Source organism: Oreochromis niloticus, linkage group LG13 (genome assembly GCF_001858045.2).
Source record: "Oreochromis niloticus isolate F11D_XX linkage group LG13, O_niloticus_UMD_NMBU, whole genome shotgun sequence".
NCBI lineage: Eukaryota > Metazoa > Chordata > Actinopteri > Cichliformes > Cichlidae > Oreochromis > Oreochromis niloticus.
Genome location: NC_031978.2, coordinates 32,833,721 through 32,845,887, shown reverse-complemented (window position 1 = coordinate 32,845,887; position 12,167 = coordinate 32,833,721). Strand labels below are relative to the sequence as shown.

The 12,167-nt window shown below is 45.1% G+C and overlaps 2 protein-coding genes across 4 annotated transcripts in view; both read right to left on the bottom strand.

Moving 5' to 3' along the window:
• Window positions 1–12,167, bottom strand: part of ttc27 (tetratricopeptide repeat domain 27) — a 728,099-nt gene that overhangs the window by 609,046 nt on the left and 106,886 nt on the right. The window lies entirely within an intron of this gene.
• Window positions 344–12,167, bottom strand: part of LOC100697214 (ras and Rab interactor 2) — a 56,735-nt gene continuing 44,911 nt past the window's right edge. Inside the window, exons 8-12 of the mRNA XM_005465028.3 lie at window positions 9,781–11,391; window positions 3,961–4,269; window positions 3,748–3,879; window positions 3,493–3,656; window positions 344–3,217 (exon numbers count right to left, since the gene is read on the bottom strand). Of these exons, the coding sequence (XP_005465085.1) occupies window positions 2,759–3,217; window positions 3,493–3,656; window positions 3,748–3,879; window positions 3,961–4,269; window positions 9,781–11,391 (2,675 nt within the window). The 3' untranslated portion in view covers window positions 344–2,758. The remainder of the gene's footprint in view (window positions 3,218–3,492; window positions 3,657–3,747; window positions 3,880–3,960; window positions 4,270–9,780; window positions 11,392–12,167) is intronic.

The window sequence follows — 12,167 nt, the reverse complement described above, 5'->3', positions numbered from 1 at the left end:
TTTCCTTCTCTCACCCCAAGCGGTCGCAGCAGATGGCCGCCCCTCCCTGAGCCTGGTTCTGCCGGAGGTTTCTTCCTGTTAAAAGGGAGTTTTTCCTTCCCACTGTCGCCAAAGTGCTTGCTCATAGGGGGTCATATGATTGTTGGGTTTTTCTCTGTATCTATGAAGTGCCTTGAGGCGACTTTTGTTGTGATTTGGCGCTATATAAATGAAATTGAATTGAATTGAATTTTCATCTTCAAGTCTTCATGCAGCATGAATGAGGCACAAGCCCCCTCTGGTGGCAGGAAACTGGTATGACAGGACTCAACAGCAGAGCATTGATCCAGCAAATGCATAGACAGTATTTCAATTTCCACCATTTATTGAGTGCAAAAAGAATATTTCTGATATTGTTTAATGACATGGATGATAAGCAGGATGTCTCCTGTATACTAAAGATATTTTGACACCATGAGAACATTTTTAACATTGAAAAGCCATCTGTGAAAAATCCCCGCACAGAGACGTATAAATACTCAAAGAATGTTAGAGGAACATGACAGTAATGTATAAATTCAGACACGGAACACTTGGCCCACAGAGGTCTCCACGACGGGCTCCGTACAAGATCCAAAGAACCGATTAATGCTACTCAACAACACTTTCACTTCCCAGTTTCAGCTCTGTTACACTTTCATCCTGTGTAAAACAGGACTGCACTTCAGTTCATTCACTACATGAGTATCTTTTTCATCAACTTTTCCAATTGTTTAAACTTGAGATGTGCTGATTGTGAAATTTTGGGCTGACGCTGATATTTATAATTATTTGGCCTATAGCTGATTCCATGTTTTCATTCCTTTGTTTTATTTTTGCTGCTTTTTTTCTATTTTGTGCCAAGGGAAACAACGAAATCTGGAATTTAAAATGACTGTTTCAGAGTCTTTCAGCACTTCAGGCAGATAAACAACGGGCACTGACACTGGTAAATGTATGTATATATATTTATATGCTGATTACCTGAAACCTTATAATTTAAGCATGATTAAGTCCTTCTCAGTACTTTATCATCACGGTACCCTCTACACCCTCTTTTCAACGTGTGTGACTGGGGGACCTCAGACCAGCTTAGATGTCCACACAGTGTCTTCATACATGTTCTACCCATCCGGGTTAAAGGCCTTTGTCAGTAGTACAGAGACGGGGCAGCCGGCCGCAGGATCTGTCACATATCATTCTCATAGGAGTGGAACAATTCAGAAACTGTAACACAAACATCCACAGTGTCACGCCGTGGTCGTGTCTCCCTGGACTGTGATATGAAGCTGTCAATGCCTGGTTACTATTTACAGACCATTCAGGTAACGAGTGAATCCATTTTGTTCATAATGCAGTCAGGGTCAAGTAAAATCTTTTTCCTCTCCTCTAACGAAAACCGAGGTATGAAGGGAAACCACGGCTTTGGAGAACTGTTCCACCCCTACGGTCTGAAACGATAACCAGCAACATCTCTCGGGTCTGAAAGAGCCTCGTTCATATCACCAGGATACTGTCAGTAAATACACAAACACTGGCACACCTGCCTTTTCTAATATTAAACACAAACTACATGCATGAGCTACATTTTACAAAGTTAATCCTTCAGATTATCTGATCATGCTGACACATCTCATTAATACGTGAGCATCAACAATTCCCTTTAAATCCAGCAGATGGTGGGGACTCTAAAGAGCAGCTATGGAACATAAAAATGACAAAACACCGTCATCAACAAAAAATTACCGGTACATTTCTTCATTCTTTTAAAGGGGAATCCCACCAGTTTTTGTATCTTTTAAATCCAAGTCTGTTTAGATGTAGTGTGAAGTCATTTGAGTATGAAAAGTGGAGGTCTGCTCACACCCCTGTAGCTGCTGCACCTAAATAATGGTGGCTAGCCAGGTCATGTAACAGTTTGGTCCAAATGCCTGGGACATCGGCTGTGTTTATCTTTTATTACATTCAATTTCTTTTTTTTCATATGCTTCTTAAGAATGAGTGAATCATTGTAAACCTATATAACCTTATACCTATTATATATATTTTGTTAGTAATAATCATTATTAAAAATAGCACATTTACCATGAAACCACTAGAATCTTTTCTCTTTTTTAAGAAAAGAAATCTGACTGTCCAGCATATTGCATACTGGGTTTTTAGTATTATTATTAATAACATTGTTTTGTTTGTTGTTGTATTAGAAGTGGCTTCATTCTCTTTATTTTTTTAAATGGCTTTGTGCATCAGTCACCACCAGGTGCCGCTTAATCCACACAAATCAACAATCTGAAGGATTATCTTTTTAAAATTCAAACAATAAAGTTACAGTTTACCAGCAACTGTGAGAAATAAACTTAAATGACATAGATAACCTACATCTATCTGTACACTTAAAGGAACTGACTGAAGATGAGTCCCATGTGTCTGAGCTCAGATTCCCTCCATCAGGAGGTGGAAACAGCAACTGACAGAGCTGTTTACCACAGAGTTACCCTGATAAGAAATCCAGAGCAGGAATGCAAATAACGGTATGTCTTTCATTTCCTTTCCTCTTTCAGCCTGGCCTGTCAGACAGAACCTTCCCCAGACTAAGAAAGGAGAAGTCCGGCTTTGTAAAGACTGGCACGCCACAGCGCTGAGCCCAGCTCATGTGTCTCAACATGTTTTTGTTTACTGGAGTTACTGGGTGACACTGCTCAGACAAAGAGCTTGTTCAGGCTTCTGCTTGCTGCTACAGTCACACAGAGATGGAGCTGCTGAGGTGGCTCGGTGGCAGGCTCAGACCTAAGCTGACTCTGGGTTTGGGGGAGTCAGTCGACAGGTCTATGCTGAGGTCGTTGAGGTTGGCCTTTGTGTCAGAGGTCATGGTGAGGTCGTTGAGGTTGGGCGCAACATGAAGGGGAGCAGATAGCTGGCCAGTGCTGCTGCTGGCCACGCGACGGAAGACGAAGTAGAAGGGAGCGGCTTGCGGGCGGCTGTGCAGCTCAGCCTTTATCTTCTGAGGGTGGGTGTCTGGGGCCAGCTGCTGGCTGCTGCCCTCCATCAACAGGAACAGGCCGTAGTTTTCGGGGTCAGACACTTTGAACTTGCGGGCGCACAGCTGGCACACCTCCTCCACGGTGGCATAAGGTCGCACCTGCAGGGTCTTGGCTGTGCAGCCGCTGTCCAGCTCCTGCAACGCAACCCGCAGGTAGTTCTGAGGGACAGTCAGAGGAGACAGTCAGTGTTCAGAGAGCAAACATACGAAGCCTGAACACTCAGATATTTTTGATTGTAGTTAAACACCAAAAATCCTCCTTGCCATGTTTCCAAAGCTGAGAGGTGATACTGGGTGATGTTGCTTTTGAAAATATTGGTGTATAAAAATAGCAAAATCAACTCTGGAGCTAAAAGACAAACTCTAAAGCAGTGCTAATCTGCCAGCGTCACAGAAACTTTTAACATTGAGTGAACTTATTTGTGTGTTCTCACCTGGAAGTCATCGATGGATGGTGCAGAGCGCTGGGTGGTGCGGCGGCGGTGCCACTGGTGGAGTGTGTTTCTGGTCTCAGAGCTCAGCACTCTGGCTGCTTGCTCCTCCTGGAAGTTCTTGATCAGAGACATGGCTCCATACGCACTGGTCAGGTAGTAGCCACCTGCACATCAACACGCACACACAGCGGAACACTGTTAATTACGTGGGGGGTGGGGTAGATTGTGCTGGTTTCCATGGAAAATGTGCCACACCTTCTCCATGAAGCAGTGAGGGGTCCAGCAGCTCCATCATGTACAGTATCTCATTGTCCAGCTGAGGCATGTCACACTGGGCCAACACATAGGTCAGCATGGGCAGGAAGTCATCAGCACCATACAGACGACCTGTCAAACACACAGCAGGTTCACTCATCATTCCTGCCATGCGACTCTGACTGCGGGTGTGGGTGTGCTTTTCATCTGTACCTGAGTTGTCCTCCATAATGGTGTAGATGAGTTTGCAGACTCTGAGCAGCATGCTGACCTTCTTCTCTGGAGAGTACAGTTTACACATGGTGTGGAACTTGTGTTTGATCTTTTCTATGGCCACTGTGTCCGGGGGCTGCGCATCAGCCACGCCCATTTCCTGTGGCTGCCTGGCTTTGGCCTGTGACAGGTTCTCCTTCAGCTCCTGCCACTCCCCACTGCGTATCTGGAATTCCTGCAGGGCGCTGCTCACTACGGCCTTGAGAGGCTTCAGGACACACTTGTGCATTGCCTTCTCCAGGACTTGGTCTGTGGACGAGCACAAAGAGAATCTTTCAATGTTTCGCACAAATAAACTGTTAGTGAGCTGAGAAAAGTTCAGCATAGCTGCTAGGAAATCAAAACACATAATGCAAACATCACAAACGCCAGGCAGCTGCTGGTGCAGCCTGTCTGGCTCTAAATGAAGGACACCGCTAACCACTACAGTGACTTTGCTCCCAGAGGTACATGAGCTAAGTTACTAAAAGGCAGCAAACCTCGATCATGCTAACTGCTAAAAGACCCATTAGCATGGCCTCCAAGTAGCTGATTATTGTTTCTGTGAAGCAGGAAAATTACCCCCACCTACATCAGGCACACCCACCATCAAGTGCGTACGTAATGTGTACGTGTGAGTCGCATATTAGAAAACAAATGTCTAAATAGAAAAAATAAGTAAAAATCCCACAAGAGGAAAGCACATCAGTGAACATGAGTCAGTGCAACAGTGGTGTGTTTTTAGATACCATCTCTCTTGAAGGAAGTGTTCTCCCACTTACTGTTTTCTATCTGAACACCTACACAGTAATTAAATACAACCTGTGATATGAGATCAAGAGGGTCCACAGATCACTAAGTGAGACATGTTTTAGCTGTGACATTAATAACTTTATCCATGTTCACTGCATACCAAATTTATTGTGTACCATGAGCCATGATTTAAGAGCTACAAGCTGTTAGGAGAGTGTCGCGATCAGATCAGTTCTATTTGTCATCATGTGTGTAAATCAAGTTCCTATTGACGACCATGTGTGCAGCTCAAAGTTCAGCTCAGAGGAGTAAAAGCAGCATGAGTTTCTTCTGCTTGTGCAGTCTGACTAACACACGAGCGGGAGGCCAAACCACAGCCCTGCTGAATAAGGAACGTGTGTGTGAGATGCTGACTGTTTTCTAGGAATACGGAGTCAGCAGTTTCTCTGGCTGAGCAAATCTGCACACACACACACACTTCCACCACATGAACCCGTCTCCATCAGTCTCCTCCTGATGAAGTATCAAAGTCCGACTCTCTGCTTCACACTTGTCTGTGAGATTCCTCCACTCCCCCAGATGTACGCCTGCTGGAGCTGCATCAGAGAACCAAGCTGGCCACTCACCAGCAGCACATTCTCACTTCCTCATTCCATCACTGTGTACTGACTGCCAGTAAACGAGGTGCTCGGCATGATTCTTTTATCGCTGCTTGCTGGCACAGATTAAGAATGAGGAGTGAGCAGATTTCGCTAGTGCTTAAACTCTGTGTCAACAAACACTGATAATCCAGGGTGTGACTATTGTTTATCCTCAAGATAAGATCTTTCACTCACTGGAAACCACCTTCCTGCCACTACATGTCACCGCTGACATTCAGCCTTACCGGAGCATTCTGCGGCTTGGCAAAGATGGAAGTCGCACCAAACTGAACTGTTCGAGTATTTCCAAAGAAAAGCTTGAAAAAATGATATTACGACAGCACTGTCTGAAACAACCGCTTCCTTTTTTCCTCATTTCAGTTAATTTTGAAACATTTGATCAATCAAAAAGGGGAACCCGCTTCTGTCAAATATATTATATGCTATTATGTAGTTGATATTATTATTAAACTTGGCTAAAGTTTCAAACAATGATCACTTGGTTTCACACAGTTTTGTGTGACGTCACTTGGGGAATATCCCTCATTCCACCTGCTGTTCAATCTCTTTGTTTACAAAATGCAGAAATTTTGCTTCAACAGCTTCTTTCACACAGAGGAGCTGCGCAAATAAACAAGGATTTTCAGCTGTCAGTAATGAAGAGCTAGAGTCTAAGAATAAAAACATGGCAGTTTGTTCCTGTTCAAAGAGAGTTTGAATGCTGGCGCTCTGTCTGCATGATTGTAGGAGCTTTACCTTACAATATAAAGTGCCTCAAGGCAGCTGTTGTTGTGATCTGGTCCTTTTTCCCCTAAACTTCTCATCTGTCTGCTTTTTTTTATTACCTTTAACCATTTTTCAAATGGCTCCTAAAGTTTTACCAACAGTCCAAAATACTCGCCGCCCTGCCTCCTTTTTCCAAAGCTAGAGACATGAGAGAAGCAGCAATTGCTGCTATTGCAGAACTTGGAACCAGTGCAGTATGGTCACATTTGCTTGAAAAATAGCTTCTGATGTCAGCTTTCGGTAGTGAACAGTAAATTTGATATCTAACCGTTAAAACCTAACTTGTGAGCATTTTGGTTAACAAACAGAAGGCCAAAACTCACAGTTGTGGGTTTTTTACATTGGGAGAGTTTTCTTTCCTGCAGTCTCCACAGCTCTGCCTTAGTAATTAAAAACAGTGCCAACATTCCTCACTGTGGACATCAGTTAAGAGCGGTGTCCGAGTCCTCCTAAAGAGGGACATGTCCAGATTTACAGACACACTAATGAGACTCCTCAGACTAAAGCTCTGTACTTACAGGCTTGTAAAAGTGTGAACATATTTTACCCTGCGGTCTGAAGTTTTCTGTACTTCACAGGAACGGCTATGGGTGAATGTTGACTCTGTGCTTCTTTAAATTGCATGCATGCATCCACCTTAAAATGCTGTGAGAGCAGGGGTTAAGGAAATGTCACAGTGTCCTGTGTCCTGGATCACAGATGGACTGTAGACATCACAGTGGCGCCCGTCTTCCTGGGGACAACTTATCAGCCAAGGCCAGCCAAAACTAGCTATCACACACAAACTTACACACTTCTTGTGTCTTCCCCTCTGAATATAAACATCCTCTCACCAAACACCCTCATGCAGCCTTTAACCAATCACATTGTCCGCTGCAGCTGGGCAGTCTCACAGAATACTGACTACAGGGAACAGCTGAACCTTCAAGTGTTATCCACCATCCATTTGGTGAAGATAAAATAACAGTGAGACCACATCAAATACTATTATACACTCACACACAGTGTGTGTGTGTGTGTGTGTGTGTGTGTGTGTGTACAAAGTGACTGTCTCCTTGAACTATAAATAGCCTGCTGAAATCAGGAACAGAAGTGAGTATCTGTTCTGTCACTGAAGCCAGGAGCTACACAGATTGTTGACTTCCTGCTTATAATCTGAACCATAAAAATAGCCTTTTGACTCATCCTCGTCCTACCAGCAGCATGTTTAAGACATCTACAGAACAGCTGACCTCATCTACTTTGACCTTTGATCCCATAAACTCCTCTTGAATGTGTTCCCTAAAGTCACTCATTAGTCAGTCATTAGCAGGATAAAGCAACACCAATGTGAATAATGCAAAAAACCCCCCAAACAAACAAAAAAGTTTACGTTTTCAGCTCCAACACTTGCTCATCACTTCCAGTTTCAAAACAGTAAGACAACAACTGCAGTGTGGTCTTTTATATATATCAATATCTAGTGTTGATCTGTCTGAAGGAAATAAAATCCACCTTCCAGCATCAATAAACATGTTAATTAGCATGTTATGTGTCATTTGTCTGTACAAAAAGTGAGTTTCAAAGCTGATAGGTGACACTAAAAGCAACAGCTGAATAAAAGTACTATCAGAGCTATAAGAAAAAGCCAGAGTTCCAAGGTATATATATGATAACATCATCAATAAGTTAGACCTGCTAACACAGGAAATCTCCAGGTATCCAGTTGCTCATGTTATTGGAACACACAAACACAGTTTCATGATGTTGATCTGGCTCAGGCTGTCTGCCGGAGGACAGCCTCTCTGTGTGGGATGACTTCAACACAACAGACTCTATTTTTCCCTGCCCCCTACTCCCCCTCCCTCCTGAACATCCTGAACACATACACAGCTGGGGTGATGAAGGAGCACAACAAGCAGAGAGGTAGCTTCCATATTTGAAATCGATCTACTCCCAAAAATCATACATCATCTACAACACAGATGGCCTGATGGTACATCTTGTTTTAGGTCACCTCTCAGTTTCATCTGATTCACATTATGTCATTTTCTCACACCAACTACTGGCAAAGTGTCAAGTGAGAGAGGGGGAGATTGAAGAACCACAGATTAAAAACAAAGAGTGAAGGGCAGGGAGAGACACAGTGTGATGGGGGCTTGCTTCTAATCCTCTCCCTCTGATTGGAGAGCTGGAGTTGGACCGAGACCGGTTGCATGACTTGGCAGACAGCCATCCAGAGGCATCTGGGCCAGCCAGCCTTTGAGCTCAACAGAAAACACTCTCTGAAGCTGCCACAACTAAATGTTGTGTAAGTGTTCCAAGAAGTAAAAACCGCAGCAGTTCCCAGTGTGTCATCCCTGAGAAAAACAGGCCATTCAGAGAGAGGGGGCCACAACACGGAACAATGGAAACACAAAGCTGCTCTTTCAATTTTAGTTTTCCCTTCAGACACCACACCGATCGTAGCTGTCAATCAAATTATTTATCGAGGGAAAAATGGAACGTAATAAAAATGTTTCTGGCTTTAAAGGTGTGTTAAGCAACGTTTTTCATTTTCTAACAGCTGAACAGCCTGTGGAGTTTTACACACGTCCAAATCCAAAAGGATGTGACATTGCTGCTTGCTCCCCAGAATGCTTCCTTAGCATTCCAAACTTCTAATTATGATGAAATGAGCAGAGATGGAGATAGCCTGTTCTGCTCCGGGTCGAGCTTTAAAAAGAAATCAATCCTTCAATCCTGATGCACAAACGAACACAAAACAATAACTTTCTTACAGGTGAAAAAAAACCATTACAAAGTCAACTGTCAGCATTTCTCCACCCAATTCATGACTTCATAGTTGCAGCCCTTTGCTCAACTTTCTGAACGAGGCCAGTAAAAACAGGTTGGTGAAGTGGGCTCCTTCCTCCACAGATAAAACCCTCTTTGTGCTCTGTGTTTACATGTTTCTGTTCAAGGTCTAATGTGGCCACTGAATCTTGGCCTAAATGATTCAGACTCTTCCGGCAGGTGTGTGTGTGTCAGTGAGACATTGTGTGCGTGTGTGTGTTTGTGTAGTTGTGTCTGGCTGTCCTCCTTCATAGTGCTTTAAAGACATTGTAAGATACAAAAAAGGATAAAAATAGTAAAAGGGCAGTAACAGAGAAATGCAAACACAATTATTGCTTCGATAGAGATTTGCATTCTGCTTCCAAAGTAGACACACAAAGCGTTTTCAGTTGTTCACTGCTAAAACACTGAAGTGAAACTGCTACATGTGCATTAATTGGAGTTAATGTGACTGTGATTTTCCACAACGATTAAGATTTCTGAATGTGTCACTTATTCACACTTCCTAAAACTAGTTACATTTATCTGCAGTTATGCAGGGAACTGACTACCTGCTGAGATCAGAAGCTTAAAAAGGTAGAAATGTTGCAACTGAGCAGAGCGGCTACGTCAGCAGAAATCTGAGAGGAGTGGAGCAAACTGTCTTTGGTGCAATTACTGTCATTAAAGCAACAAGCTGACTGACATTCTCCTCTGTGATGTTAGTATTGGAGGGTCGGAGCAATTTCTGGGAAAACACAGGTGAGAAAATAAAGCTCTGTGCTAAAATAAAAAGATGCAAACTCACCGATCTGGTCTTCTGGGATCAGGCTCTCGATGGGCGGCTCCATCTCAGAGCTCTGTCGAAGGTAGCTCTTCATCTGTGTGATAAACTGCCGGAGAGTCTGCAGCAGCTCCAGTCCGGAGTCGTATCCCTGCCACGCCTGGGTGCCCGCACCCTCGCCCATGTAGCTCAGATAGTCCTGCACCAAGGAGCCGAAGTACGAGCTCTTATCTCTGGACAGCTCCAGCACTTTACGGATCGCCCTCTTCTCAGGCGTGAGCAGCGAGTTGAAAACGCCACTCACTTTGCGCAAATGGCCTCGCAGGGCCTTCTGGAGGACCAGGGCACTGGCACTGGGGCGACGCTTTGTGCGGTGTCCAGGTGGCACCATGGTCAGGTCCTGGTCTTGATCCTGATCGCTCTCCAGGCTGACGCCATAGTCGGGTTCCTCTTCATCATCTTCATCCTCATCGTCGTCATCGTCCTCCATACTGCAGAAACCTCGGTGGGACGGTGGAATGGAGAGGGGGAGGTGGGTGTTGAAGTCAGCCTCAGTGGGGGGGCTAGGGTCATGCATAGGAGGCATAAAGAAAGCTGAGGACTGAGAGAAATCCAATGAGTCTGACGAGTCTGTGGAGAGGCTCATGTCACTGAGCCGCTGGCTGCCCCCGCTGCATTTGTCAACTGCTTCTTCCTCTCCTCTGCCCACCTCTTCATGCTCGACTGCTGTCACCACGGTGGAGTCTGGGGGACTGCAGGAGTTCTGGGAGCAGGGTAGAGCCTTTTGCCGGGATAGTTTGGCCGTGATGAGGGCCTTCTCAATGGTGTCGTCCTCCAGAGCTCGGTGACACTGAGCGTCCTCTAGACTGGATGTTGGTGAGGCTTTGGTTCGACGTGGAGATGAGGACAGAGATGGCAGAGAGAGGGGCAGTGATGGCCGGGGAATGGATATGGGTGAGCTGATGCTAAGTCTCTTAGGCGGAGAGGATGAGGGGCTGATACTTAGCGAGGAGCCAAGGCGAGAAAGGAGGCTGCTGCCTCGCTCCCTCTCCTCCACCTTCTCCTTGATCCAGGAGATCTTTTCGGGCATGCTGCGCTGCCGAACAGGAGGGGCTGTTTGCTGTGCTGTAAAGTGAGGTGGAGGTGGCCGAGGTGGTGGAAATCGTGTCACACTTTCTGGCCTGCCGACTTTGTGACTTGTTCTGGTTTGTAGCTCTGTGTTTCTGTCAGGGTTCTGCAGGTTTTCTTGCTGTGACTGGCTGCTGTGGCTGTGATATGAGCTGCAAACCTGGAGACCATCGGCACACGAGCCCTGAGCTTCCTTAATGCTGCCTTTTCTTTTGTCAGTTTCCTCTCTCGGGTCCTGCTTTGCTGTGTCGGGGCTGTTGGGAGCGAAGCTCTGATTATCATCTGGCTGGTGGACCTTTAGGAAGAGGGGGTTGATGAAGCACAGTGCTCCATTGGCTTGGCAACACTCAAGCTCAGATGGAGTGCGAGTTTCAAGCCGAGGGCATCCTGAGGCAGCTGTCGAGGACACTGGTCTCTGGGCAGGTGGGGGTGGTCTGTCTGGAGCTGCTGTCCCCGTCAATGACAGTGAGCTCTTCCTCCTGCTGCACAATGGAACATCCCAGAAGCCTAAAAGGAAACAGCAAATGAAGAATCTTGTATTCATATTGTTTTTTTGGCAGTAACCATGAAATTTCTAAATTAAATATCAACATTGTGTCAACAATACTTGTATAATACCCTAAATAACTGCATATTGTTTTGTAAGGTTTTACAGACTTCCATACAACTTCATTATCTCAGATTATTTTTACCATGACCATAATCATAAAGTGATAGTGTGTTACTGTGATGGACCTGATCTGGTAAAACTAATCCCCAAGGCCATGAGCCCTATAACCTATAAACAAATTTATCAGAGTTGCCTTTTCACAGCTTTTCAGATAAAAACAGGACCAATTAGATTTCAAGTTCAGCCACAATTTGGCTTTCAGAAATTATGATCGTGGCGATTGTGGCTCAAGAGTTGGGAGTTCGCCTTGTAATGGGAAGGTTACCGGTTCGAGCCCCGGCTCGGACAGTCTCGGTCGTTGTGTCCTTGGGCAAGACACTTCACCCGTTGCCTACTGGTGGTGGTCAGAGGGCCCGGTGGCGCCAGTGTCCGCCTCTGTCAGTGCGCCCCAGGGTGGCTGTGGCTACAACGTAGCTTGCCATCACCTGTGTGTGAATGGGTGAATGACTGGATATGTAAAGCGCTTTGGGGTCCTTAGGGACTAGAAAAGCGCTATATAAATACAGGCCATTTACCATGAAAGCAGGAAAAAAAATGGGAAACATTTCCTATAAATCCTTTGTGTTTGCTTTTAATTCGAATCAGACTTCTTGTCCAAGGAAATCCTCTGTAG